This window comes from Pseudorasbora parva, chromosome 3, assembly GCF_024679245.1.
Source record: "Pseudorasbora parva isolate DD20220531a chromosome 3, ASM2467924v1, whole genome shotgun sequence".
Lineage (NCBI taxonomy): Eukaryota > Metazoa > Chordata > Actinopteri > Cypriniformes > Gobionidae > Pseudorasbora > Pseudorasbora parva.
In genome coordinates, this window is record NC_090174.1 from 41,772,836 (window position 1) to 41,797,812 (window position 24,977).

The window sequence follows — 24,977 nt, forward strand, 5'->3', positions numbered from 1 at the left end:
TTGATTAACCATAAATTATATTCACAGTTTTCAGGCAAAAAAAAAAAAATCATATTTTTTTCAATCAAGCGAAAAATGTGATCCTTATTACGAAACACAATTTTAGCTGTTTTAGGCATTATCTCTTTTAATGTGATTAAAAATACTAAATACTAATGTTGACTATGTATTGGTATGTAATTTACGGTGGTGTAAGGTGCTGGAAAAAGCTATAAAATGGACCTTGAAAGTGTTTGAAAAGTATTTGAATTTGACGATGGTGTACAAACCCTGTGAGTAGTAATTCAGCACTTCCTCATTAATGAAATGTCCTCATTTTTTATATACCCCGGAACTTGCGTGTGGCGCTGATATCTGTCTCTTATTAGTAATCGTGCCTTGCTTTTACCACAGTCATGAAAATATTTGGTTTATAACAGAGATGTGTACTGTGTAGTAACTGTGTAGCGTGATCGAGATAACCTGTTCTTAGCCCGTGCTGCGCTGTCTATTATTGTTCTGAGCTGATAAACAGTCTTCCCTCTGCAGCTCATACAAGAAATATATTTAACAGAAAAATAGCATTTTTTTAAAATCTGTTTTTTATCAGAGGTTGCAACCAGTGCATCCTCTAACTAAATGTAGTTGCACCAGCAGGTTTGGTTGCAGTCTGGAGCCCTGATCTTCTATTTGGCTAACCAAAGACCATTGCGTAATGTAAAACGTTCCACTTTGAATCTTCCAGTTGACTCAAGCCTCTACTTTTTGTGTCATTTGATTGGGTTTGGTGAATGCAGGACTTGTGAATGATTTAGAATAGAGAAAAGCATCAGAGACTTTGTTAAGCTGTGTGGTAAATGGCCTCTCTTTCTCAGTCTGTCTCATTTGGACGTGTCCCTGTCTGAGAGGAGCTATTTGATAACCTGTCAGACACTGTACCCTTTCATAAGAGATGAGTCATAGAGCATTAAAGCGTGGACCGCTCTGCTTGTCGTGATTCCCAGCTGAATGACTGATGTTACTGACGAATCACACTTTGATCCAGTGAGGAGTTCATTAGCTTGACATTCCTACGGGTCGCTCTCAGTGACTTGCACGCAGTTGTTCATTTTCAGTGAGATTTGGTGATTTCTAGTGTCATTGAGCAGAGCTCATTTTTATTCAAATAGGTCAGGACTTGTAAGTGTTCAAGACTCATTTGAATCATATTGAGTCTCTTATGCTCACCAAAGCTGAAAACTTTGAAAAATTACAGTAAATGCTTTATTGTAATATATTTCGAAATGTAATTCCTGCGATGGCAAAGCTGATTTTTCAGCAGCCATTTATCACGTGATCTTTCAGAAATCATTCTAATGTTGATTTCGTGCTGAAGATTTAGTTCTTATTTTGCTCCTTTTGTTGAAAAAGTTTGCTCCTTTTTTCAGGATTCTTTGATAAATACAAAATTGAAACAAATAGCATTCATTTTAAATGAAAATCTTTTGTACCTTTGTAAATGTCTTTACTGTGCCTTTAGATGAACTTAATGCTATGCTTCCTTTTTAAATAAGTTGCTTTGTTCCGAAAAACGTTTTACTGATCCCAAATTTTGAACATAGTGTGTGTATATACATATTCTTTGCCTCTCGTTTTCTGATAATTTGTGACTTGATTTGCTGTGCTAACGATATAAAGCCTTTACATTTATCTAGATGCTCATGATGTGCTCTCTCTGGTAATATATCTGTGCTAAAATGGGCTCAGAATTGCTCATAAAAGTATGAGCAATTCTGTTCATTTTGCCTGTCATCATCTTTCTCTTCCATTATGGTGGGCTATTTCCCTTTGATCCGAGATCCGTCTATTATTAATGCATCCTCAGCCTCCCACCACCATGACCAGCCACCACACACACACACACACACACACCACTCTCACACAAGCGGAAGGTCTTAGTGTGAGCAGCCTCACCATCACACTGTTCAGTCTCCACTTGTCTGGCACAAAGCTCTCTGCCCTTTTGTCTCGTCTGAGAGAAAAAAAAACACTTATTAAAAAGGATGTGAAAAATCTCCATATTTTCATATTTGACATTCAGTGAGTTTTCTATACCACTAGATATGCTTTTTCTAGTTGTCTCAGTCATTAATGGCATTCTTTAGGAAATTCCTGTTTATATACACTGTAAAAAAAAAAAAAAAAGGCAAATTTTGAACTTTTGCAGTACAATCGACTTGGATGTTTAAGTTATTTCAACTTAAATTATGTCAAACTGACTTTAAAAAATGAGTTACATCTTGTATAACTAAAAAAAACAAGTATAACATTTCTTAACTTATTTTGATGAGTTAAAACTATGTAAAAACATGTTATGTCTTTTTTACAGTGTAGTTCTTTATAGCATCGAGCCATCTCCTTTTTTCATCCTTCTATTTTCATTTAATCATTCTGAGCAGTCTTTTCTCATGATGTGTGCAGTGTTTTCTATTAGATTAACATCCAATTGTCTCTATTAGCTTGCTATTAATAGTTAGTAAGATTGTTGTTAAAGGGTTACTTCAGCGATTAGCATATGGCTTTGTATCAGTGGAAACCCGGGACTATAATTAAATGATCGTGCTTTCCCCCTATCCCTCTGAGACGAGAGATTTATGTATTTCTGGAAAAAATCCTCCGATGACGCAAATATCGTCATTTTGTGTCATCGGAGGAATCTTTGGCCAGAGGCTAAAGACTACAACCAGTAGAGGGAACTATTTCCGCATGTTTTCAACCCGCGAATGGGATCAGTAGCAGTGGCTTTGGGAGTGGCCAGGGCCAGGGAGTGCAAGTGCATTCTGGGAATTGTTGTCTTTCATCCACATGAGCCAAAAATACTTTTTATGGCCTTTCTCGATCTAGAAGGCACCAAATTCTACTACATAAATGACCCAGTTTAGATACACATTCATCTACCCAGCACTGGAGTACCCCTTTAAGTTTAGGTTTTGGGCTGGATTAACCCTAAAACAGGCATTGTGACTCACAAGTCACATAGTTTTATTTTCTTTTTTGGGGCATAATATATATTTTTTTATTACATCTTTTTATAATTTATCAAAGCCTGGTCTGTCTCAAGTATGCTGGTCACATGATTTGCTTTAGTGATCTATTAGTCAGCCTGATCTAAATCCAACATGGCTGCCAGTGGTGGAGGACATTCAGATTTGAAGGAAGAAAAAAAAAAATATATATATATATATATATATATATATATATATATATATATATATATATATATATATATATATTTTCTTCCTTCATATCTGGACATTCAGATTTGAAGGAAGAAAAAAAAAAAAAAAAAAAAAAAATATATATATATATATATATATATATATATATATATATATATATATATATATATATATATATATATATATATATATATATATATATATATATATATATATATATATAATATATTTTCTTCCTTCATATCTGAATGTCCTCCACCACTGGCAGCCATGTTGGATTTAGATCAGGCTGACTAATAGATCACTAAAGCAAATCATGTGACCAGCATACTTGAGACAGACCAGGCTTTGATAAATTATAAAAAGATGTAATAAAAAAATATATATTATGCCCCAAAAAAGAAAATAAAACTATGTGACTATGTAAAACTATGTAAGTTTTTTGGCGCTGTACCAAAAATAGCCACCAGGTGTTTTTTTATGCATTCTCCTGTATCAAATTTATACATTTCAAATAAATTTTGTAATACAAAACCTGACACCACCCACTAGGTGAGCTTCCTAAAATAATTTAAAGTACCATTTTTATGGTAAAGCAAGGTCTGATTTCAAAACCGTTTCAAAGGCTGAAACGAGTTCGTAAGCTTTCGAAAGATGTATAATTTGTCAACATTAGATCAGGTAAAGTATAGGATATAATTGTTTTAAACATTCAAAATGGCAATGGCCCTTGGTTCACTTGGTCCTTTTTTATACCCTATTCAAGCAACGGGAACTGGGAGTCACAACTCATAAAATATTTTGTTAATACAGGTTCCGATCATCTGCGTTTCTCCACATTAACAACGCTCACATTACATGTATGACCAATCACACAATAGTTCTCGGACACCCGCAAGAAAAAAGTTCTGCTCAGGCGATGTGTCGAGAACAAGCTACGAGAACTCCCAAACCAGGGCTGCGAGAACAAATGACGTCATTTTGTTCTCGCAGCCCTGGGAGAGAGAACTTTTTTTTCTCTGTTCTTGCAGAGTATGTTGCAGCCTTTAAGGGATGTAGTATAAGGTCATGCAGAATAAAGCAGCTTTATAAGTACTAATAAACAGTCAATATCCTAGTAATATGCATGCTAATAAGCAACTAGTTAATAGTAAGAACTGGATCCTATACTAAAGTGTTTTCTATTTGGATGTACATTTTAAAATGTCATTTATTTCTGTGTATATGTCTCTGAATTCTGTGGATTCATCTCCTTTGAAATTCCACAGCAAAAACTAAAAAGTAAACTAAACAACCTCATTAATTGGTTGATAGATTAAACCAACCTGAAGTGGCATGTAAAGTTTAGGAAAAAGCGGGTTCCTCCCGGTGTCATTCTCTCTGTGTCGTCTGCCATTCAGCAATAATAGCCTTCGTTCAGGTCCTCCTCTCATGGGCACACTTACCTGCAATTTTCAGCTCATTATTCCTCTTGCGTAGGCTCCGGTCCCGACTCTCGCGCTGCCACATTCCACATATCCCTCCGCTCGCACCCTCCTCCGTGTCTATTATTTCACGTCATTTAAATGCACACCTGTCGTCCTTGGTTACCTTGGTGTCATGTTCTCCCCACGTTGAGTGGTGTCTGGGATTTTGCATGCAAATGAAGGGGGGGTGGGGGGCGGGGGTAGGTTAGGATAAATACATTTTAATGAGGCTAAAAAGAGTGGGTGCGTGTACTCTGTACTGTACAGTAGATCAAGCATCTCACTCAAACACACAATGTAATGCCAGGGTTTTGTGTTGTCTGCTGCCAAACAGTCTATACTTTAGTGTGAATTTTAAATGTGTAAATGAACCAAACAAACCTGTTTTTTGGAATAATGTGTCATTGGGAATAATTACCATGTAATGACCACTCACTCCCACCTTTGCAAATCCCTCATGCACCCAGTTGGCCATCTGTTGAGCACCAAACAGTGAAAGGGACACTGACTGTGCCATAATCTCTCCATTGGGCATTGAAAACACTATCAGGTTGCCTTTAAATGCATTGATAATGATTAACAATTTTCCTTTGCACCCTTATTTGAATGAAGAGACCTCACATTTTATTGTAGACATCAATAAAAGGATTAAAATGGGATGTTTTCTCCAGTTTATTAATGTAAAAGACATCCGCTCCTTCATCTTCATTTTCCTTGCTATTCCAGCTGACATTAATAGTCAAGTATCTTCAGGATTATACATGTCCGTCTCTCTTTCTGTCTCTCTTTAGTGTGTGCTGTTCTTGTGGACACTGAAGATCAACCACCCCAACACCCTATTTCTCCTCCGAGGCAACCACGAGTGTCGGCACCTCACAGAATACTTCACCTTCAAACAGGAATGTGAGTGCAGAGGGAATGTACCTTCTAGGAGTGCTGAGAGCTAAGTGATGTGTTGGTTCGAACTGTCTGCCAGCCTTTTCCTCACTTTCACTGACGTTCCCTCTTTGATGTCTCAAAAGCTGCATTTTCAGCCAGCTGTCACCAGCTAGCACTTTGATTTACCTTGCAAACAGTATAACATTACTCCTGCAGTTGATTCCAAAAATGAAAGTTCTTCCATCATTTACTCAAAAAATACAATGGCTACCATTATCTGTTTGGTTAACCCTTAAATGTGTGACTGTTTCGCCAAACATTCTTACATATTCGGGTCGTTAGCGACCCGGATCTATATTTAACATGGAGAGACATCTACCTGTCGCGATAATATATAAAACTCCTGATGTTAGCGTAACAATTACAGAAGAATAAAAACTTATTTCGTTACCTTTTGGAGCTTGGAAGAGTTCAGTTTGGTGTTTTACAACATCATCATCAAATGTCCTCGTCAGAGCTCATTTACCAGTACATTCAGCATCTCATGCATATTCTCCAAACTCATTTTCAAAGTCTTCAGAATCAATATTTTGATCACTGGCAGCTTCTTGAGCACATCCATCATCAAGTGACACTGACATTAATATTTGATTGTGTTTAGTACTTGCTCTCTGCAGTAAATCACTAAGCCACTTCAAGTTTTGCAGATTATAAATATTATTGCTTTGCTTTCTGCCTGAGGTGACTATGAATGAAACATCTCTTCATCATTGCGTATCAGACATTGTCACCTTGTGGAATAAAGGGGAATTGCACCTATTTTGTCATTATAGATAAATGTATCATTGTGCGAAAAAATATATGTACAATCTTACACAACTCGGCTCGTTAGCAGCCATATCACCCTGTAGCCCAAGACTGGTTTCCCTCTGAAGCTAAGCAGGGCTGAGGCTGCTCAGTACCTGGATGGGAGTCCAACTGGGAAAAACCAGGTTGCTGCTGGTAGAGGTGTTAGTGAGGCCTGCAGGGGGTGCTCACCCTGTGGTCTGTGTGGGTCCTAACACCCCTGTATAGTGATGGGGACACTATACTGTCAAAGAGCACCCTCTTTCGTATGAGACGTTAAACCGAGGTCTTGACTCTCTGTGATCGTTAAAAATCCCAGGATGTCCTTCGTTAAAGAGTAGGGGTGTAACCCCGGCATCCTGGCCAAATGTGCCCATTGGCCTCTGTCCATCATGGACCCTAATAACACCCATATAATGTTTGGCTTCATCACTCTGTCTCCTCTCCTCTAAACCAATCAGCTGGTGTGTGGTGAGCGTTCTGGTGCAATATGGCTGCCATCGCATTATCATCCAGGTGGATGCTGCACATCCGTGGTGGTTGAGGAGATTCCCCCTTCTATATAAAGCGCTTTGAGTGCCTAGAAAAGCACTATATAAATGTAACGAATTAGTATTGTTAGCGACGCTATACAATTTTGACAAAAAAAGCTGTGGAAAAACACTTTTTTTTTCTTGTAATATTGTTTAAAATGGATTGATTGAGGAATACAAAGAACATTGATGTATAACTTTAAAAAATGAATGAGGAGGAAGGTAGGGAATGACCCGAGGTATGCATTTAAGGGTTAACTGACAATAGTCATAATATATTATTTTGTGTTTAACGGATGAAAGGGACTCATACAGGTTTGGAACAACCTAAGGGAGAGTAAATGATGAACGATTTAGTAAACAATAACAACACTGACTTACATAACTGACTTTGAGTAGTGGCCAAAAGTGATGTCCGGAGGGGATATTTGTTTTTGTTGTTGTTTTTTTTTAAATGTGATGGAAAACAAAAGTGTTTGTGTTAGTGTGTATGTGTGATTTTTGTGACATATCGGAACACCAATGTGTATAATGACATGGGTATGACAGGTACCGTATTACAGAAGAGGGTGACTTATGAGGACATTTACGCATGTCCCCACTTTTCAAAAGGCTTATAAATCATACAGGATGAGGTTGTTTTTTTTGAGAAAGTAAAAATGCAGAATGTTTCCTGTGATGGGTAGGTATAGGAATGGGGCAGTGCAGGGGGATAGAAAATAGAGTTTGTACAGTATAAAAACCATTACGCTTATGGAATGTACCCACAATTCACATAAACAAACGTATGTGTGTGTACATGCACTACCAGTCAAAAGAACTAATTGAAAACAGTGTTTCCAAGCTTTTGACTTGTAGTGTTCACCTCTGGGAAGGCTTTCCACACAGTTTGGAGTGTTTCTAGAAGTGCATTTGTAAGGTCTATCACTAATGTTGGACGAGAAGGCTTGCAGTCTCCTCTCTAACTGCATTCACACCCCCTGCGGCGAGAGTGTCAAAGTGGCAGAAAGTCGTTCATTTTCAAAGGGTGCCGGCAAGTGCGGCGCGTCTTGGACAATTTGGGCATCGAGGAGGGTTAACTTCAGGTCAACTTTATGGTAATGATCCATGACGTGGTTCAGCGGCAATCAATTGGAATTAGGGCTGTCATTTTTGAGAAAAATTTGAACGGATATCAAATATCAACCAATTTATTAGAATATATTTGAATATCTACTAGCCTGTAGCATAGGTCATGGGACTATGCTACAATACGTTTAGAGCGCTCTCTATTGGATGAGATGGCAAACAATACAATAAAAAACAAACGGTCTAATCATAAGCCATGTTTACATGACAATTTTTTGTCATTCCAATTAAAATAATTCAGATTAAAAGATTCAGTGGACTGTTTTTACATGAGACGTTATCTAAACCGATCTGTGGTTTACCTGTGCTGACTTTCAGTCGAAATCATTTTGTGAAGTGCACACAGTTTGTCTGCTGCATCAGAAATGTTAACGCTGTCCTCTCCAGCAGCTGGAATGTTTTCACGGTTGCCATAGCCATCAGGAGAAGAAAAAATTCTTCTGTCGGGCAAAGTTGAAGTAAAAAGTGCTTGGGACGAACGCTGTCTAGATGAGAGGACTACAATTGCAATTACGATTACAATTGTATTCTATTGAGGTTTTTATGTGGAGCATTTTCATTCGGATTGGACTTTTAAAACGATTACAGTGCTCCATGTAAACGCACCCATATACTATAGACTAATAGAATTTGTTCAAAGCAAACACAGATTTGACCAATGCATTAATGCTGCACTTCAGCCAGGACAGTTGTTGCAATGTAGGATGCACACAAATTAATGTTATTTGTTAATTAAAGACCACTGTTAATTAAAGCTAGTAAATGTATCCTATAAAGTGCATGTTGAAATTAGACTAGCACTTAAAGGTCCACTGAAGTGCTTTGGAACGCGCCGCATTATTCAATGAGTTGACGTGATTTCCACTGAAACGGCTCCAGCTGTAAGCAGCTCCTCCCCTTTTTTGAGCAGCCAATAGCGTTTCATTAATAATATCACAGCTTGACTAGAGCGGGCCTTTCTGTTTGGTAAAGCCAGTTTCCTCTAACACTGTTTACCATCATAATCTCCTCCATATCGCTTTGAAATGCAGCATTCTGTGCAGAATTTAAACGGGTCAATATGTTTGTTGTCTGCGCGAACTCATGGATATGATCTGTGCTGCGCTCTCGTGCCTCTAGTCTAAATTTAGACCAGAACCGTTGGTGTGTGTGCGTTGCTGCGGTGTGTGAAACTAACGTGAAAACAGACTTCATTTGCCTCAAATGAAAGCATATTGACACTGAATCGTCCTATCACATATATAGTGTGCTATGTGCCCTTCACCGTGTAGAAATTAGTAAATGTTGACAGACATACTAAAAGCTTCATACTAAAAAACTTCATTTTAATTTCAGTGGGCCTTTAACCACGAACACAAAAGCCACACCAGACAAATGGCTTTTAATTGGTCTGTTTCAATAGCAAACAGGTAACTATAGTGAATAAGGTCTTTCCGTCGATAGTTTTTTTTTTTTTTTAGTTTCTTACATTTAGATGATTTCATTAGGTGAACTTAATTAACTATAAGTCTGCAAACTTTTTTTGGTCAGTCTGCACAAACGCAGTCTGTTTGGTCTGCGACCCCTTTAAATAAAGTTTTCGTATATATAAGACCAAGCATTCGATCAACATCAGAGCATCCACAGATCTTCTACTGCATCGTTGACAGGGCGGCCAGAGTGAATTTTGACGCTTTTGCCGGCAACGGTGTGAACGCACAGTAGTTCATCCCAAAGGTGTTCTGTCGGGTTGAGATCAAGTTCCTCCACACCAAAGTTGCTTATCCATGTCTTTATGGACCTTGCTTTGTGCACTTCTATATAAAATATAGACCCGAATCCATCCGGGTCCAGGGTCGGGCCTCGGGTTTCAGGTGTGAGTTTTGATTGCTCAGCCAACAAAACATTGGAAATGTCCACATATTTCCAGTGGACGACAATTGGTTGTGAAAATAAAACCAGTTTTAGGACATTAAACAGACTTCGAAATTGGTCTCTACTGTGACTAAGATCTATATAGCAAGCTTTTTAAGACTGAATGAATATCCTCACTGGCTGCTGTGAGAGGCAGTTCATAAAGAATTGCTGTCTTTGTTTTATAGGCTTTACGTGCCCTGTTTTCTGCAAACAGCACTTTGTCCTAGACAGCTCTATTAGACTAAGGTTTGTAGAGCTCGATGTCTGCTGCCGGAAAGTGTCCAGGTGTGAGTTATTAGTATGCTGGATAGTGAAGTGGCTCAAGCTCATCTGGCTCACAAAGAGACAAACCCGATGAGCATTACCTGTCTTGATTTATGAGAGACTAATGTCTTTTCATTGTGAAGCATCTCATTAGCATTCTTTTACAAAAATGTATTTAAAACCTTAATTCAATGCAGCATGACCAGCCAAGATCTCAAATAGAGACACAAGGCGCTGTTTAGCTTCTTTTTAGGCTTGGGTTTATTCACGCTCCAGTTGCTTACAAATACAGAGACATATTTGTTATCTGAAAGGATATGGGATTTCTGATGTGGTCGACCCGGGTGTGCATCTACTGAGCCAGAAACCCATCTGCCAGGAGGTTATTACAGGTCCAGCTAAAGCCAGTGTTAGATCACATGACCAACCTGGACTTCATTTCAGCTTTTAACACCTGAAGTGTTCATGCCCTTCTTTCCTTTATGTCGTTTCATTTCATTTAATTTTATTTAGGAGCACTTGTCTCAGTTAAAGTGCTAGCATTAGTGTGACATCTGTTTTTAGGTTATACTGTAGGTTTGTAATTGATTTACCTCGGACATGAGCGAGAGCGAGCTAGCAGTGTATTCGCACATCGCGAAAAGTTTAACTTTGACATTACAATGTACACTTTAAGTGACCTTTTATTTAATTTATATTATATTATCTGCAAGTACAGTTTTTATTTATTACTTTTTTATATGCTTTTAAGAGAAGTACAAAATAAGCAAATTCATTACTTTTTTCACAAATGAATGCCGGCCATGTATACAATCTTTGCTAGTATACTAGCAGTAGCTAATGTTATATCATACTGTATTATGTTTTTGCTGCTTGAATCCAAATAGAATTTAAATGAAGTTTCCTTTGAACATCTGATTAAATCCCTGGTTTTGGTTTTCTATGGGTCAGTGGTAGTCTATTGTGCTTGAAATGAACACTGTTTGCTATTAAGCTCATACAATAGCGTTGGCCATTGTGCTCTGCATAACAAAGATGGAGGTGGTTTTATGGTAGAATGTTTAGTGGATGCCCAAGTGCTCTCCATGAGACCTTGTTCTCAGAGCGAATGTGTAATTCGGTTTGGTGAATAACCCAGCTGTATTTAGTGGAAACCAAGACAAGACTAATGAGACTACTTCAGTCCAGATACTGAAGTATTAATAAGCTTAATCAGCAGCTGAATTAAGGATTCGCATTGCACTAATTAGTGCTCATTTGAATTTAATTGAATAGTTCCTGCTGCTTTTGTGTCTGCTTGGTGGCAAGTTTTTTCCCTTTAGTGTAGTTATTACTGTATGACTGCGTACATGCGTGCTGGTTGTCATCACAAAATGTAATTATGTGCAAAAAATGTCACATGGTCTTGATGAGGATAGCTTTTGTTTTAATAAAAATGTAGTGTATTGATTTGAAGATCAGGTCTATAAGATCTGTGACAACACCTCAAAAATTGTAAATAAAAACCTTGACAAATGTAAATTTGAACTGCACAGAGAGTTGCTAGTTTTTAAGATTTTAAAAGATTTAAGAGTTAGAAAGAGTCAAAATTTAAGAGTCAAAAGTTCTCATTACACTTTTGTTTGAGGGAGCAGCCGTTCTTTCTGCCCATTTAAGTGATCAAATTGTATTTAAATTGGTTAAATCATTGATAACATTTTAGTTAATATTGGAATGCATGCCATCTCATGGAGTCTATGGTCAGCAGGATCATACTTTTATTCAGTAAGGATGCATTAAATTGATCAAAAGTGACAGTAAAGACACCTATAATATTACAAAACATTTATATCTTAAATAAATGCTGTTCTTTTAAATTTTCTATGTATCAATCCTGAAAAAAAAATGTTGGAAACATTTTCCACAAAGTATTAAGCAGCATGTTGATAAAAATAAATGTTTATTGAGCCACCACAGGAATAAATTACACTTAAAAAATTAAATAAAAACACATGGTTCAAATTGTAATAGTTTTATAGTATTACTATATTTTACTGTAGGCTTCTTTCAAAACATAAAAAAATATGAACCCCAAGTTGCCAATGTATTTCCTTTTTGGTGCAGTACAAACTATTTTTCCCTGGCTAAGTATGCACATTTATTTAAATTGAGCAGTTTTTGAAAATCAAATAGAATATTTTTTCTTTTGATCGGAATTTAAAAAAAAAAAAGATTTTTTTTTCCCGCTGTTAACTCAAATACCCCTTCTCATAATCAGAGGGATTTCATTTCATTTTGTCAAAAGTATTTTAATAAAGTGTTGGGGACAAAATAAGTCCCACCCATCATAAATAACATGTATGGCCTTCCTGTATAGTATAAACCCAATTCCAAAAAAGTTGGGACACTGTACAAATTGTGAAATAAAAAAGGAATGCAATAATTTACAGATCTCATAAACTTATATTTTTTTCACAATAGACTAAAGATAACATATCTAATGCTGAAAGTGAGACATTTTGAAATGTCATGCCAAATATTGGCTCATTTTGGATTTCATGAGAGCTACACATTCCAGAAAAGTTGGGACAGGTAGCAATAAGAGGCCGGAAAAGTTCAGTGTACTTATAAGGAACAGCTGGAGGACCGATTTGCTACTTATTAGATCAATTGGCATTATCAGATAGGAGTTTTTTAGGGAAAAATTGTAAAGAGTTTGAAGTTATCATCATCTACAGTGCATAATATCATCCAAAGATTCAGAGAATCTTGAACAATCTCTGTGCGTAAGGGTCAAGGCTGGAAAACCATACTGGATGCCCATGATCTTCGGGCCCTTAGACGGCACTGCATCACACACAGGAATGCTACTGTAATGGAAATCACAACATAGGCTCAGAATACTTCCAGAAAACGTTGTAGGTGAATACGATCCACCGTGCCATTCGCCGTCACTGGCTAAAACTCTATAGGTCAAAAAAGAAGCCATATCTAAACGTGATCCAAAGTGCAGGTGTTTTCTCTGGGCCAAGGATCATTTAAAATGGACTGTGGCAAAGTGGAAGCCTGTTCTGTGGTCAGACGAATCAAAATTTGAAGTTCTTTTTGGAAAACGGGGACACCATGTCATCCGGACTAAAGAGGACAGGAACAACCCAAGTTGTTATAAGCGCTCAGTTCATAAGCCTGCATCTCTGATGGTATGTGGTTGCATGATTGCGTGTGGCATGGGCAGCATACACATCTGGAAAGGCACCATCAATGCTGAAAGGTATATCCAAGTTCTAGAACAACATATGCTCCCATCCAGACGTCGTCTCTTTCAAGGAAGACCTTGCATTTTCCAACACGACAATGCCAGACCACATACTGAATCATGGCTGCATAGAAGAAGGATCCTGGTATTGAAATGACCAGTCTGCAGTCCAGATCTTTCACCTATAGAAAACATTTAGTGCATCATAAAGAGGAAGATGCGACAAAGAAGACCTAAGACAGTTGTGCAACTAGAAGCCTGGATTAGACAACAATGGGAAAACATTCCTATTCCTGGACTTGAGGAACTTCTCTCCTCAGTCCCCAGACGTTTGCAGACTGTTATAAAAAGAAGAGGGGATGCTTACAACACAGTTGTAAACATGGCCTTGTGCCAACTTTTTTGAGATGTGTTGATGGCATAAAATTTAAAATCAACGTATTTATCCATTAAAATGATCAATTTTCTCAGTTTAAACATTTGATATGTCATCTATGTTGCATTCTAAATAAAATATGGAAATTTGAAACTTCCACATCATAGCATTCCGCTTTTACTTTTTTGGAATCAGGTTTGTTGTTTAAATGCCAAGGTCAGTCTTTAATAAAAATGTTATTAAATGAGTGATTTCTTGACTTCAGTGCAGCAAACTTTAACACAGGTGAACGTTTCTGTCTTTGTCCCCTTACAGGTAAAATAAAGTATTCAGAGAGGATTTATGATGCATGTATGGAGGCCTTTGACTGCTTGCCTCTTGCAGCTCTTCTGAACCAGCAGTTTCTCTGTGTACACGGTGGCCTCTCACCAGAAATCAACTGCTTAGATGACATTAGGAAAGTAAGCATCTGTTTATGTCCTTTTCCTCACAGCCTTTTTATTGGAAAGCAGGATGTGTTCATGCCTCCTCCTTTGTCTTTGCGTTGTGTTATGCAGTTAGACAGGTTTAAGGAGCCCCCAGCATTTGGGCCTATGTGTGACTTGATCTGGGCTGACCCGGGAGAGGACTACGGCAGCGAGAAGACTGTAGAGCACTTCAACCACAACTCCGTCAGAGGCTGTTCCTATTTTTTCAGGTACTGGAGCAAGGCAGTTCATTGGGAGATTTATCATCTCCCAGATTTATACAAATATAAATTACTGCTTTTCTGAACATGACCTGTATTCGCAATAAAATATTCTTTTTACATGTAATATTTACCCAGATTTTTCATGTAATCATGTAATTTTTTGCACATTGCACGTAAATAATTAAAAAACTAAAATTATTTATGTGCAATCACAACTTAAATGTATTTATATTTGAATGTATATATAACTTAAGCTTTATATATATACTAATTTAATTAGTGATGTTTATATAAAATATACTAAATAAACTAATTGGAGTAGAAATATGATTATGTAATTGTAAAGTTAATATTATAACATTATTTTAAATATCATTTATTATGGAATAAAATTATGGAAGCCGTTTACGCCACTAAATAAATAAATTAAAAGAGTAATTGTGACTTATCTCAAAATTCTGACTTCTCACAATTGCGAGTTATAAAGTCATAATTCTGAGATATAAACTCTCAATTGCATGATATAAAGTCACAATTCTGACTAAGAAAAAAATTTGAATTCTGACTTGCACAATTGTGAGAGAAAATAATTCTGAGATAAAAAGTCGCAATTATTTATTTATTTATTTATTTTATTTTATTTTGTGGCAGAAACAGGCTTCCATATAATATAGTATCAAACTATGGACTCCCATAATTTACAACATTAGTTCAGAGATTTGTTTTCCTTGAGAAAATTTGCCATGTAGTGTACCTGATACATCTAAAATAATCAATATTAAATTGAATTGAATCGAATGCTTGTGAATCGAAATCTAATCGACTTGTAAAATTTATGTCAATGCCCAGCCCTAATACATATGATGTATTTTACGTTTGGATGAGTAGCAAAAAAAATTTAATTAATTAATTAATTTAATTATTGTTTTACCCTACTATAAAATAACTCAAGCACTCATCTTACATGTTGAGAAAAGGCTGTTTATTTCTCTTTTTCTTTTTAACTTTTTTTCTTTGACCAAATTCTTTATACTTGGTCATAAACGTACAACTGAGTCATTCTGGCATCTGTGAACTGGTGCGTAAATCCTGTCTGATTTACGCTGAAATAACCTGACTGGTGTCACCCAGCTGGTTTAGTTTCGGGTGTATATAAGTGTGTTTGTTCACTGTTTGCTTGTCCAGCTGGCATTTGTTTGTACCACGCCAACTAAATGCTAACAGAGAGCAGGTGGTGGTCATATAGCTTGAGAGTTCACTGTACTGAGATTGAGTGGACTTAAAGAGAACCATTGTATGTATGATATATCAATATATTTTTGTAAACTATATAGGACCATTTATATCGATATACATTATTTTGATGTTACGAATGCATCTGAAAAACAGCGGAGGACACAGAATAAGCTGCTGCGGAGAAAGTGCATGACCCATATTGTCCTATAAACACTAAACACACTTTATATTAAGGGCTTTAAAATAATGAAGTGAATCATAACATTCCCCATCAGGTGCTCTTTATACATGTGCTGTATACAGATACTGTGTGCTGTTCCTAATGTGTGTGTGTGTGTGTGTGTATATGTATATATATGTATGTATATATATATATATATTACTATTTTTAATGTTTTTGAAAGAAGTTTCTTCTGCTCATCAAGCCTGCATTTATTTGACCAAAAATACAGAAAAAAATGTAATATTGTGATATATAGTTACAATTTAAAATAATTGGTTTACAATTTATCATACTTTAAATGATCATTTATTTCTGTGATGCAAAGCTGAATTTTCAGGATCATTCCTCCAGTCTTCAGTGTCACATGACCCTTCAGAAATCATTCTAATATGATGATTCATTTTCAATGTCGGAAACAGTTCTGCTGCTTAATATTTTTTTATAAGCTGTTTTACTTTTTTATAATACTTTGATGAATAAAAAGAATAAAAAAGAAAAAAAGAAGCAAATGTTTTAGAAATAGAAATCTTTTGTAACAACAATATACAATACTGGTCAGTAATTTGGGGTGCGTCATTTTTTTTCTTTGTTTTTTTTAAATAAATCAATAATTTTTTTCAGCAAGGATGTGTTTAATTGATAAAAATTGATAGTAAAGGAGATTTATATTATTTGAAAATATGCTTTTATTTTAAATAAATGCAGTTATTTTTATTCATCAAATATATTAGGCAGCAGAACTGTTTCCAACACTCATAATAAATCAGAATATTAGAATGATTTCTGAAGGATCATGTTATAAACTGGATGTCACATGTGACACTGAAGGCTGGAGGAATGATCCTGAAAATTCAGCTTTGCATCACAGAAATAAATGATAATTTTAAGTATAAAAAATTGAAAACCGAATATTTTAAATTGTAATAATATATCACAATATATATATATATATATATATATATATATATATATATATATATATATATATATATATATATAAACCTTTATTTTTGATCAAATAAATGCAGGCTTGATAAGCAGAAGAAAATTCTTTCAAAAATATATATATTCAGGCTAAAAATACAGAGATTTTTGGCCATATCACCCAGATTTAAGGAGATTCCCAAAAGGCCATATTTAAAAAAATGTCCAGTTCATTGGCTCGTGCAGTATGAGCAAGTGCTTTAGATGTTCAAAGGGGTTAAAACATGGCTCGTGGTCTGACTCATTGCTATGACACCCTCAAGAGTTTGTCTTTCTCTCGTTTTACAGTTATGCAGCAGTCTGTGACTTTTTGACAAACAACAACCTTTTGTCAGTAATTAGAGCTCATGAAGCACAAGACGCAGGGTAAGTATTAATTCTGCTGTTTCACGGTAGTAAGACCAAAATAGCTAGTGCTTTCTTTGCTAATTTGTTCTTTAGCTAGTTTAATCTTGTGATGCCAGTGTAGTCCCTCTACCATTAACAAATCCATCTGAAACTGTGGATCATTGGATCATTACTCACTGACTTTGACAAGAACGCATTATTTGACAATGACGAAGAGCACTTCCTTTATTGGTCTATGACAGATACCTTTTTGACACGCTGAGCTAATCTGCAACTAAAGAGATTTGTGTGTTTCTTTTTCAGGTACAGGATGTACAGAAAAAGTCAGACAACAGGCTTCCCTTCGTTAATTACCATATTCTCAGCACCAAATTACCTAGACGTCTATAACAACAAAGGTATGTTAGTTTGTTATAGTACACACTCATGTTTAGTGCAGGTTTTCTCTAACTTTTTTAAACAAAGGGCACACTTCATAATTTTAAACTGTTCGCAGACCTGTTCTCAACAACACTACCATGAAAGCAGAAATTGCAGCCCTTTTGATAAAGCATTGCGAGTGGCGTAATTTAATCAGTTTCTTTATATTATATTGCATTTCTGTCAATAGATCCTCATAAATATTACACACTGCACCTTTAAATCATTTATGACCATTTTCTGTATTTATTTTTGGACTGTGAGGCTCTAATTTGAAACTCTGAAGGAAAATGTAACAATTGCCAGCCATACAAAGCACTCAGCTGTAATTATTGCCATATTGACTAAAGGGTCTAGGCTAGGCATGTGCCGATTTTTGGTAATGCGATATATCACGATAATAAATATGCACGATATTGTTATCGTGGGCACTTAAAAAAAAATCCTAAATAATAATTTATTAACAAATGTTTTATATTGCACGCCCATCAGCTGTATACATGCTCAACACCGCTATTCTGTGTCAAAGGGACACGCACTCAGATGCAAGCCCAACGTGCGTTTGCACATGACTGAACGGGTGAAGGAGAGGCGCTACTGAAGTGCCTCTCAGTGACAGCAGAGGGCGCTGATGAACTGCAGAATGCAGCGGTTACCCCGCAAACAAAAGCAACCGCGCTAGTGAAGAAGTTTTTAAAACAGCCATTCGTTTTTGTAAACTCAATGTTGTTCATCACAGGCTCAGCACCAAATACTTAACACTTAAAGACTTAAAATAAAAGGCTATTTATTTTCAAACTTAAACATTGTTTTAATCTGGACTAACATGCCCTAATGATTAGAATTTTTTGGATTATTTGTCCAAAAGACTTTGGCTGCGTCCGAAATCGCGTACTATGTGAGTAGGTACTACATTTGAATTAGAACGTACTTCACGACCGTTAAAAAAGTACGTTCTATTTAGTATGAATACGGGTAGTATGAATGGAGCTGGACATACTACATGCGCCATGATGGAATTGTCACGTGATAGGCGCTGTCATGACAGCGTGGAGATTTAGAGCATTTTCCTCCGACTGCACACCATAGACCGTAAAAAATATGGACGACTCGACAACGTCCGTTTCCGCTTGCCAGATTTGAAGCTTTCAGGCGGCCTGCACGGCGCTGACATCTTGGGACCGAGTCTGCGCAGTAGCGATTTCGGGACCGGAGTTGCGCAGGAAGTAAAAAAAGCCCGCCCACACTCTCGCAGATACAGAACAATGAATTATGTTGGTGTGAAATAAACAGTTATGGAAATGTGGAAATTAAAGCTAAAGCTCCAATCTGCTCCCAAAAATTCTGAAAAAAGTCAGTTAGTGCCTCAGTGACAACTTCACTCAGAGAAGCCGTCAGTCTCAGCTGTCAATCATGACGTCACACACCCTGTTTTTAAAGCATCAGATAGCTAACTAAAACTAAACTTATTTTAAAAACGAACACTTGAAATGAAATCACCGTGATAATAACTGCCTTCAGTGACATAAACTCACTTTGGGGAAAAATCTTTGAAGTGTAATTTTATTGTTTAGTTTGCCTCGCGTCCATTAGAAAACACAGAGGGTCACTATACTGGGACCAGTCACCGGGGGGGCGATCGAGGCGCGAAAGCTTCAGTATCTGAGGACACTGCAGGCTTGCTGCACACATTCGCGAGCGATGTTTTTAGACCTGCTTCGCTTTTATCTGCGTTTTTACATCGTTTGAGTTTGAGCTCACAATCCAGAGGAGGCGTCGGTCAACTACTCGCAGATCACGCCTACGTCGAGAGCTTGTGCTTAATTGCTCAAATAATGCAAGTATTATAATTTATTTAGCTTTTAAATATTACCTCAGAAAAAAATGTGTGTGCGTGTCTCTATTATTGGAGCTACAGTGGTCCTTAGAGGCGAAACCCACCAACCACTAGCGCAATGGCTTAGGCTGAGTGTGAATTTTTGTGGCAAACATTTTAAATTCTAGCTACATATCACATATTTGAGCTTCATGTTTTACAAATTATTTACTTCAAGTGGAAATCCAAAAATTACCAAGAGCGTAAAGTCCTCATCTTGTGCACGCTTTAAAAGAAACATTTAACGTTATTTAATTATTTTAAAGTAATGCTCTATAAATGAGATTATTAGTATCAAAGTCCCTTTAGATCTTTTTGATACCTGTGAAAGTTACCTAACCGAAGCTGCTGATGTTAATTTTTTTTCTTCGTAATGACACTATAATAAAAAACATTTTAATACCTTTCCTTTTGGTGGTGTTTTACGCTGTTATACTACTTTATGTCAAAGTTATTTTATTTTATTTTAAGCTTTGTATCCTACGTATCCATTTGAAAGTTAAATACACAAAAATAAAGCTAATACATTTTAAGGGTGTCTGGAGTGTGTGTTTTTTCTCTACAGTGCAGCGCTCATATTCAGAGCTAGACAGCATATTTTTCAGATATACCTGCAATTAGCTTGTTTTAAAAACCATCAAAACAGACAGAACGCTTTAAAAAAAACACTCAAGGACATATATTAAGCACTTTACAACTGACAATCTAGCTACTGTAAATGCCTAGGAATTCATTGTTTTGTAATATAACTTGCTAAAACAGCATGACAGTGAATTTACAAACAAATGAAAAGAGACACTGTATCATTTGATTTCTTTTAATTAATTTGATTTGATTTTAATTTTTTCCAGAGCTGTATATATTTTTGGTGTATTGTATTATTGTATTCAAACATTCAGTTATTTTTGTTATTACAAAAATAGTTCTTAAAGCTGTTATGCTATAAAAACACTTTTTTTCCAACTTATTTCAATATCGTGATAATATCGTATACCGTGATAAAAGCTTTACAATTATTCGCAACATGAAAACTTGATATCGGCACATGCCTAGTCTAGACATAAAGGCTTAAAGTCTAGATAAAGTCTAAGTATCAGTTGACTGTTTGTTAACCTTTATGGGAGCCTGTCAGGTTGCTTTTCTGTTTTGTTTTTATTGGTTGAACACTTTCATGAATGTACATGACATCTCCCTGTGTTTTGATTCCCCAGCGGCTGTATTGAAATATGAAAACAACGTCATGAACATTAGGCAGTTCAACTGCTCTCCTCACCCATACTGGTTACCCAACTTTATGGATGTGTTTACGTGGTCGCTGCCCTTTGTGGGCGAGAAAGGTAAGTGCCCAAAACTGAGATCTGAAGTGGGAGGTGCAATTTTCAGGGACTGAGGTGGTTGGTAGTATTTGGTGAGCCACGTGAAGAAGAGGCCACAATGCCTTTGCTAATGATGTGTCTGGTGGCTGTCCTCTCTGTGGATAGAATACAGAAAAACTCAAATCTTAAACATTATATTAAATTGCTCCTATTATGCAGTTTTAAAGGTTCCTAATTTTGTTTTTCAGGTCTGCTACAGTAGACTTGCATACATCCAAGATAAAAAAAATAAAATAAAATAAAATCTGTATCTCATAATATACATTGTAATATACATTCTATCAGTAGCTGCATCAATAGGAATTAATTGGCCAGATCTGTTTAAAATTTTACTTGGATTGTAAGGGGTGGTTTATTCCTTTTGTAATCCGATCGAAAGGGCATGTAATCAGTTGATAGGATTGAACACCAAAACTGAAGAAAGTGCACATATACAATGATATAGAAATAAGGTAATGCTGAATCTAAAGTGTCATAAATGATTGTCCTGTCATTCTAAAATTGTATTCTTTGTGAAGTGGAGCAGGACAACATGCCGCCAATCCTAGTTTCTGACTCTTATCTTCAGATGTTTTTACTGTTTGATGAATATAAACAGCACTGCATAATGGTTCATGTGCTCATCTTAGCCCATTTAGGACCCGAAATAGAAAAAGTCTAAAAAAGAATTAAAGGGGTGGTTGCATGCGATTTCACTTTTTTAACTTTAGTTAGTGTGTAATGTTGCTGCTTGATCATAAACAGTATCTGCAAAGTTACAGCGCTGAAACTTCAATGCAAACAAAGATGTTGTCTTTTAAAGTTATGGCAGTTTATTGCCTACAAAAATTTGGACAACAACGAGCTTCTTCCCGGGTTGGTGACATCATAAACCCTTGCTAGGCACAGCAGATGTGACTTCTGCCCATAATGGTAAGAGGCGTGGCGTTTCCAGACAACCTGTGCTTGGCACTTCAGCCAATAAAAATACATGAAACTACATTTGGCCATCTAACCAATCTAAGACCATTGCGTTTTTCGGAGGGATAGCAGGAAGCAGACAAGCTGTTCAAAGGACAGGTAAAATTTAAGAAAAATATGGCGTTTAAAAAACAAAAGTAGTATTAAGACATGTTATACTGCGCCCCATAAACACAACCAAGCCTAGAAAAACACCACGGAACCACCCCTTTAAGTCTGCTTTTTAAAATAAAGAAAAGGAGAATGGTTAGTATGCAACAACAGCTGGAAACTGCATATTCATGCAGTGTGCGCATGTCAAAAGATTAAATCTAATCAGAAGCTTGACATACAAACTCGCACATCAACCGATCACTTTTTTTAGTGTTCATGTAAACACTATGTTCGGAATCATCGATCGGAATGAAGCCATTCAGATTGAAGCAAAAAGTGTTTTTACTGTGTAGTTGCTGTCTGAATTTGGTCGTTCAAAGATCCAACCTCTCTAAACACCTTTCTGTGAGCGTAGCTCTGATTGGTCAGATTGCAGTGTCTGTTTTGAATTGGTCTACCACTTGTCGGAAACAAAACGGCCATTACTAGGCCAGTACCATTACTATTAACAGCCATTGAAGGCTTCCTCAGCACTTGTTTGTGGTTTAAGGGCAGGTCAAAAGTAGATGTCGTTCAAGGGCAGCCAGTGAAGACAAATGCTGTCGCTATAGAAATGTTTTACAAACCAATGTAGGTTCGAGCTAGCCTGGATGCCAGCCGAACTTTTGAGCATTTGAGGTCGAGAAGTTCGGTCTGGACTTGATCAGTTGTGGAGCAACTATGCTTGAACCAGAGCTGTTTGGACCACTCAAATTTTCAGGGCGGGCTTTAAGCGATGATGGACGGATGGTCAACCGTAACGTAATCAAACAGCGCTTTGGTTGAAATTGTTTACTAAAATCTTGTTCGTAAATGCATCCACCTTTACTATTTCTCAACATACATGATTTAATCCATTGCTCTGATTGGTTGTAGTCTATCGATTTGAGTACAGAGGCATTTTCGTCCTATAATCACAGCCCAATGGAGGCGTATAAGATTCATATTCTGACTAGAATCTGGGTATGACGATGTCAGGCTAGGTTCGAGCAGGAAGTATAGCGAATCGGTTCTTCTTTTGGGTAGACAACTCAATTTGTTGTGCTGTTTGATCTTTGAAACATTGCAGGTTTTACATCATACTAATCATGCCAGTGTCTTCAAGGAAACCTTTCACAAAGTCTTTCAGTTTTTCTGTGTACATGGCTGTAAGCACCATGAAATCTCACATATTTTGCCATATAATTTATAATAGAATTTTAAATAGAAGCTCTAAGAACAATGGACCATTGTAGAAAGAACTGCACAGACACAAATATTATGTATAATGTCAACTTGCATTACAGATCTAACGAGGAGGTTCTCTGTTTACAGTGACTGAGATGTTGGTGAATGTCCTAAATATCTGCTCTGATGATGAACTCATGTCAGAGGGAGATGACTTATGTGAAGGTAAGGGTGTTCACATAATATACAACTGAGATTAATTAAAGTTTGGTAAGCTGACAACTGCCTTATGGGCTGAGTTCCTCTTGCTTCACGTTCAGTGACAATTTAATGAAGAACAGCTTGAATGCGCTTCAAGCTGTGTGTGTGTGCGTGTGCGCGCGCGTGTGCGTGTGTGTGTGTGAGCGTCTGTCTGTCTGGTCATCATCAGCATAGACAGCAGGTCCTCAGAAGTGTCCAACTGTCATTCAGTCTGTCTAAGAAGCTCTCCCTGGAGGTCTGATGTCTGGTTATGTCATCCCATGATACTTCCTTCTTAGACAGCCTGATCTGAAGAGTAGAATTCACATGATGGTATACTCTTTTAGAAACGCAGTAATATTGTGTTTACAATTTAAAGTATTTTTTTATTATTATAGTATATAGACTATGTATGCAGGATTGTGGTTTTGCCTTGTGTAATCATTGAACCAGAAACTGATCTGCTTAAATTATTAGAGCGAAGGCGTGACACTCTTCTGCAAATACTCTCAAGCCCACGCAAGGCTAATGGTGCGGTTGGCTTACAATGTGCACCTTGAAGCATTCCAGGCTCTCACTTTATTTTTTCATTTGAGTAATTCCAAACAATTCCAAACCCTTTTTAAAAAGGTGGAGATGACAGCGTTTCCCCATATTTGGAGTGAGAAAAGTATTTAATTATTAACTAAACATTGAAGCACCAAGGCTTTCCTTCAGTTTTCCGCCAAATAATATATAAAATAATAGTAATAATACATATTAAACAGTTAAAGGAAAGTTCTACCAAATATTATACCATAATTTACTCACCCTCAAGCCATCCTAGGTGTATATGACATTCTTCTTTTAGATGAATACAATCTGAGTTAAATTAAAAAAACGTCCTGGCTCTTCCAAGCATTGTAATGGCAGTAAGTAAGTGCATCCATTATAAAAGTAATCCGCATTGCTCCAGGGGCCGGTTCCACCAACAGTGCGGAATTTACAACTTAATCTAGTTTTGACGTAAATTGGCACTAAGTTACAACTTATGCACTACTAAATATTTTTGCATTGCACCATTGAACTTAGTTGAAGCGTAACTCTACGTATAAACTAATTATTTACGGAAGCCTCCGATCAGGAGTAACGGTTGGAATAGATAATAGCAGACAGACTGAACTGCATAATAAAGCTCTTGTTTTACATGACAGACTTCAATTCTTTAAACGTATATGATAATGCATTTACACTAAGGCAACTTATATTTTAAGAGAGAAAACATTCTGTGAATGGATTACTTTTAGCAGCTTTTTACCATGAACCCGTGCAAAACAGCTGTGTGCCGCTGCGTGCATCTGTCCCATCGCTCCGTGTTGTGCACATCATGATGTCAAATAAAATCAGTCAAAATCAATAAAAGTAATTTCATGTTTTTCTTTGTTTCAGTATTTATTTATTGTTATGTCCTTATTAATTGGCGTTTCATATACTGAATGCTTCTGCTTGTTATTTATATACAGTC

General features: G+C 36.6%; 1 protein-coding gene across 2 annotated transcripts in view; it reads left to right on the forward strand.

Moving 5' to 3' along the window:
• Positions 1 to 24,977, forward strand: part of ppp3cca (protein phosphatase 3, catalytic subunit, gamma isozyme, a) — a 98,886-nt gene that overhangs the window by 24,934 nt on the left and 48,975 nt on the right. For both annotated transcript variants that reach the window (XM_067438926.1, XM_067438927.1), the window contains exons 4-10: positions 5,455 to 5,566; positions 14,136 to 14,281; positions 14,378 to 14,517; positions 17,243 to 17,320; positions 17,606 to 17,700; positions 20,810 to 20,935; positions 23,381 to 23,458. In XM_067438926.1, coding sequence (XP_067295027.1) covers positions 5,455 to 5,566; positions 14,136 to 14,281; positions 14,378 to 14,517; positions 17,243 to 17,320; positions 17,606 to 17,700; positions 20,810 to 20,935; positions 23,381 to 23,458 — 775 coding nt within the window. The remainder of the gene's footprint in view (positions 1 to 5,454; positions 5,567 to 14,135; positions 14,282 to 14,377; positions 14,518 to 17,242; positions 17,321 to 17,605; positions 17,701 to 20,809; positions 20,936 to 23,380; positions 23,459 to 24,977) is intronic.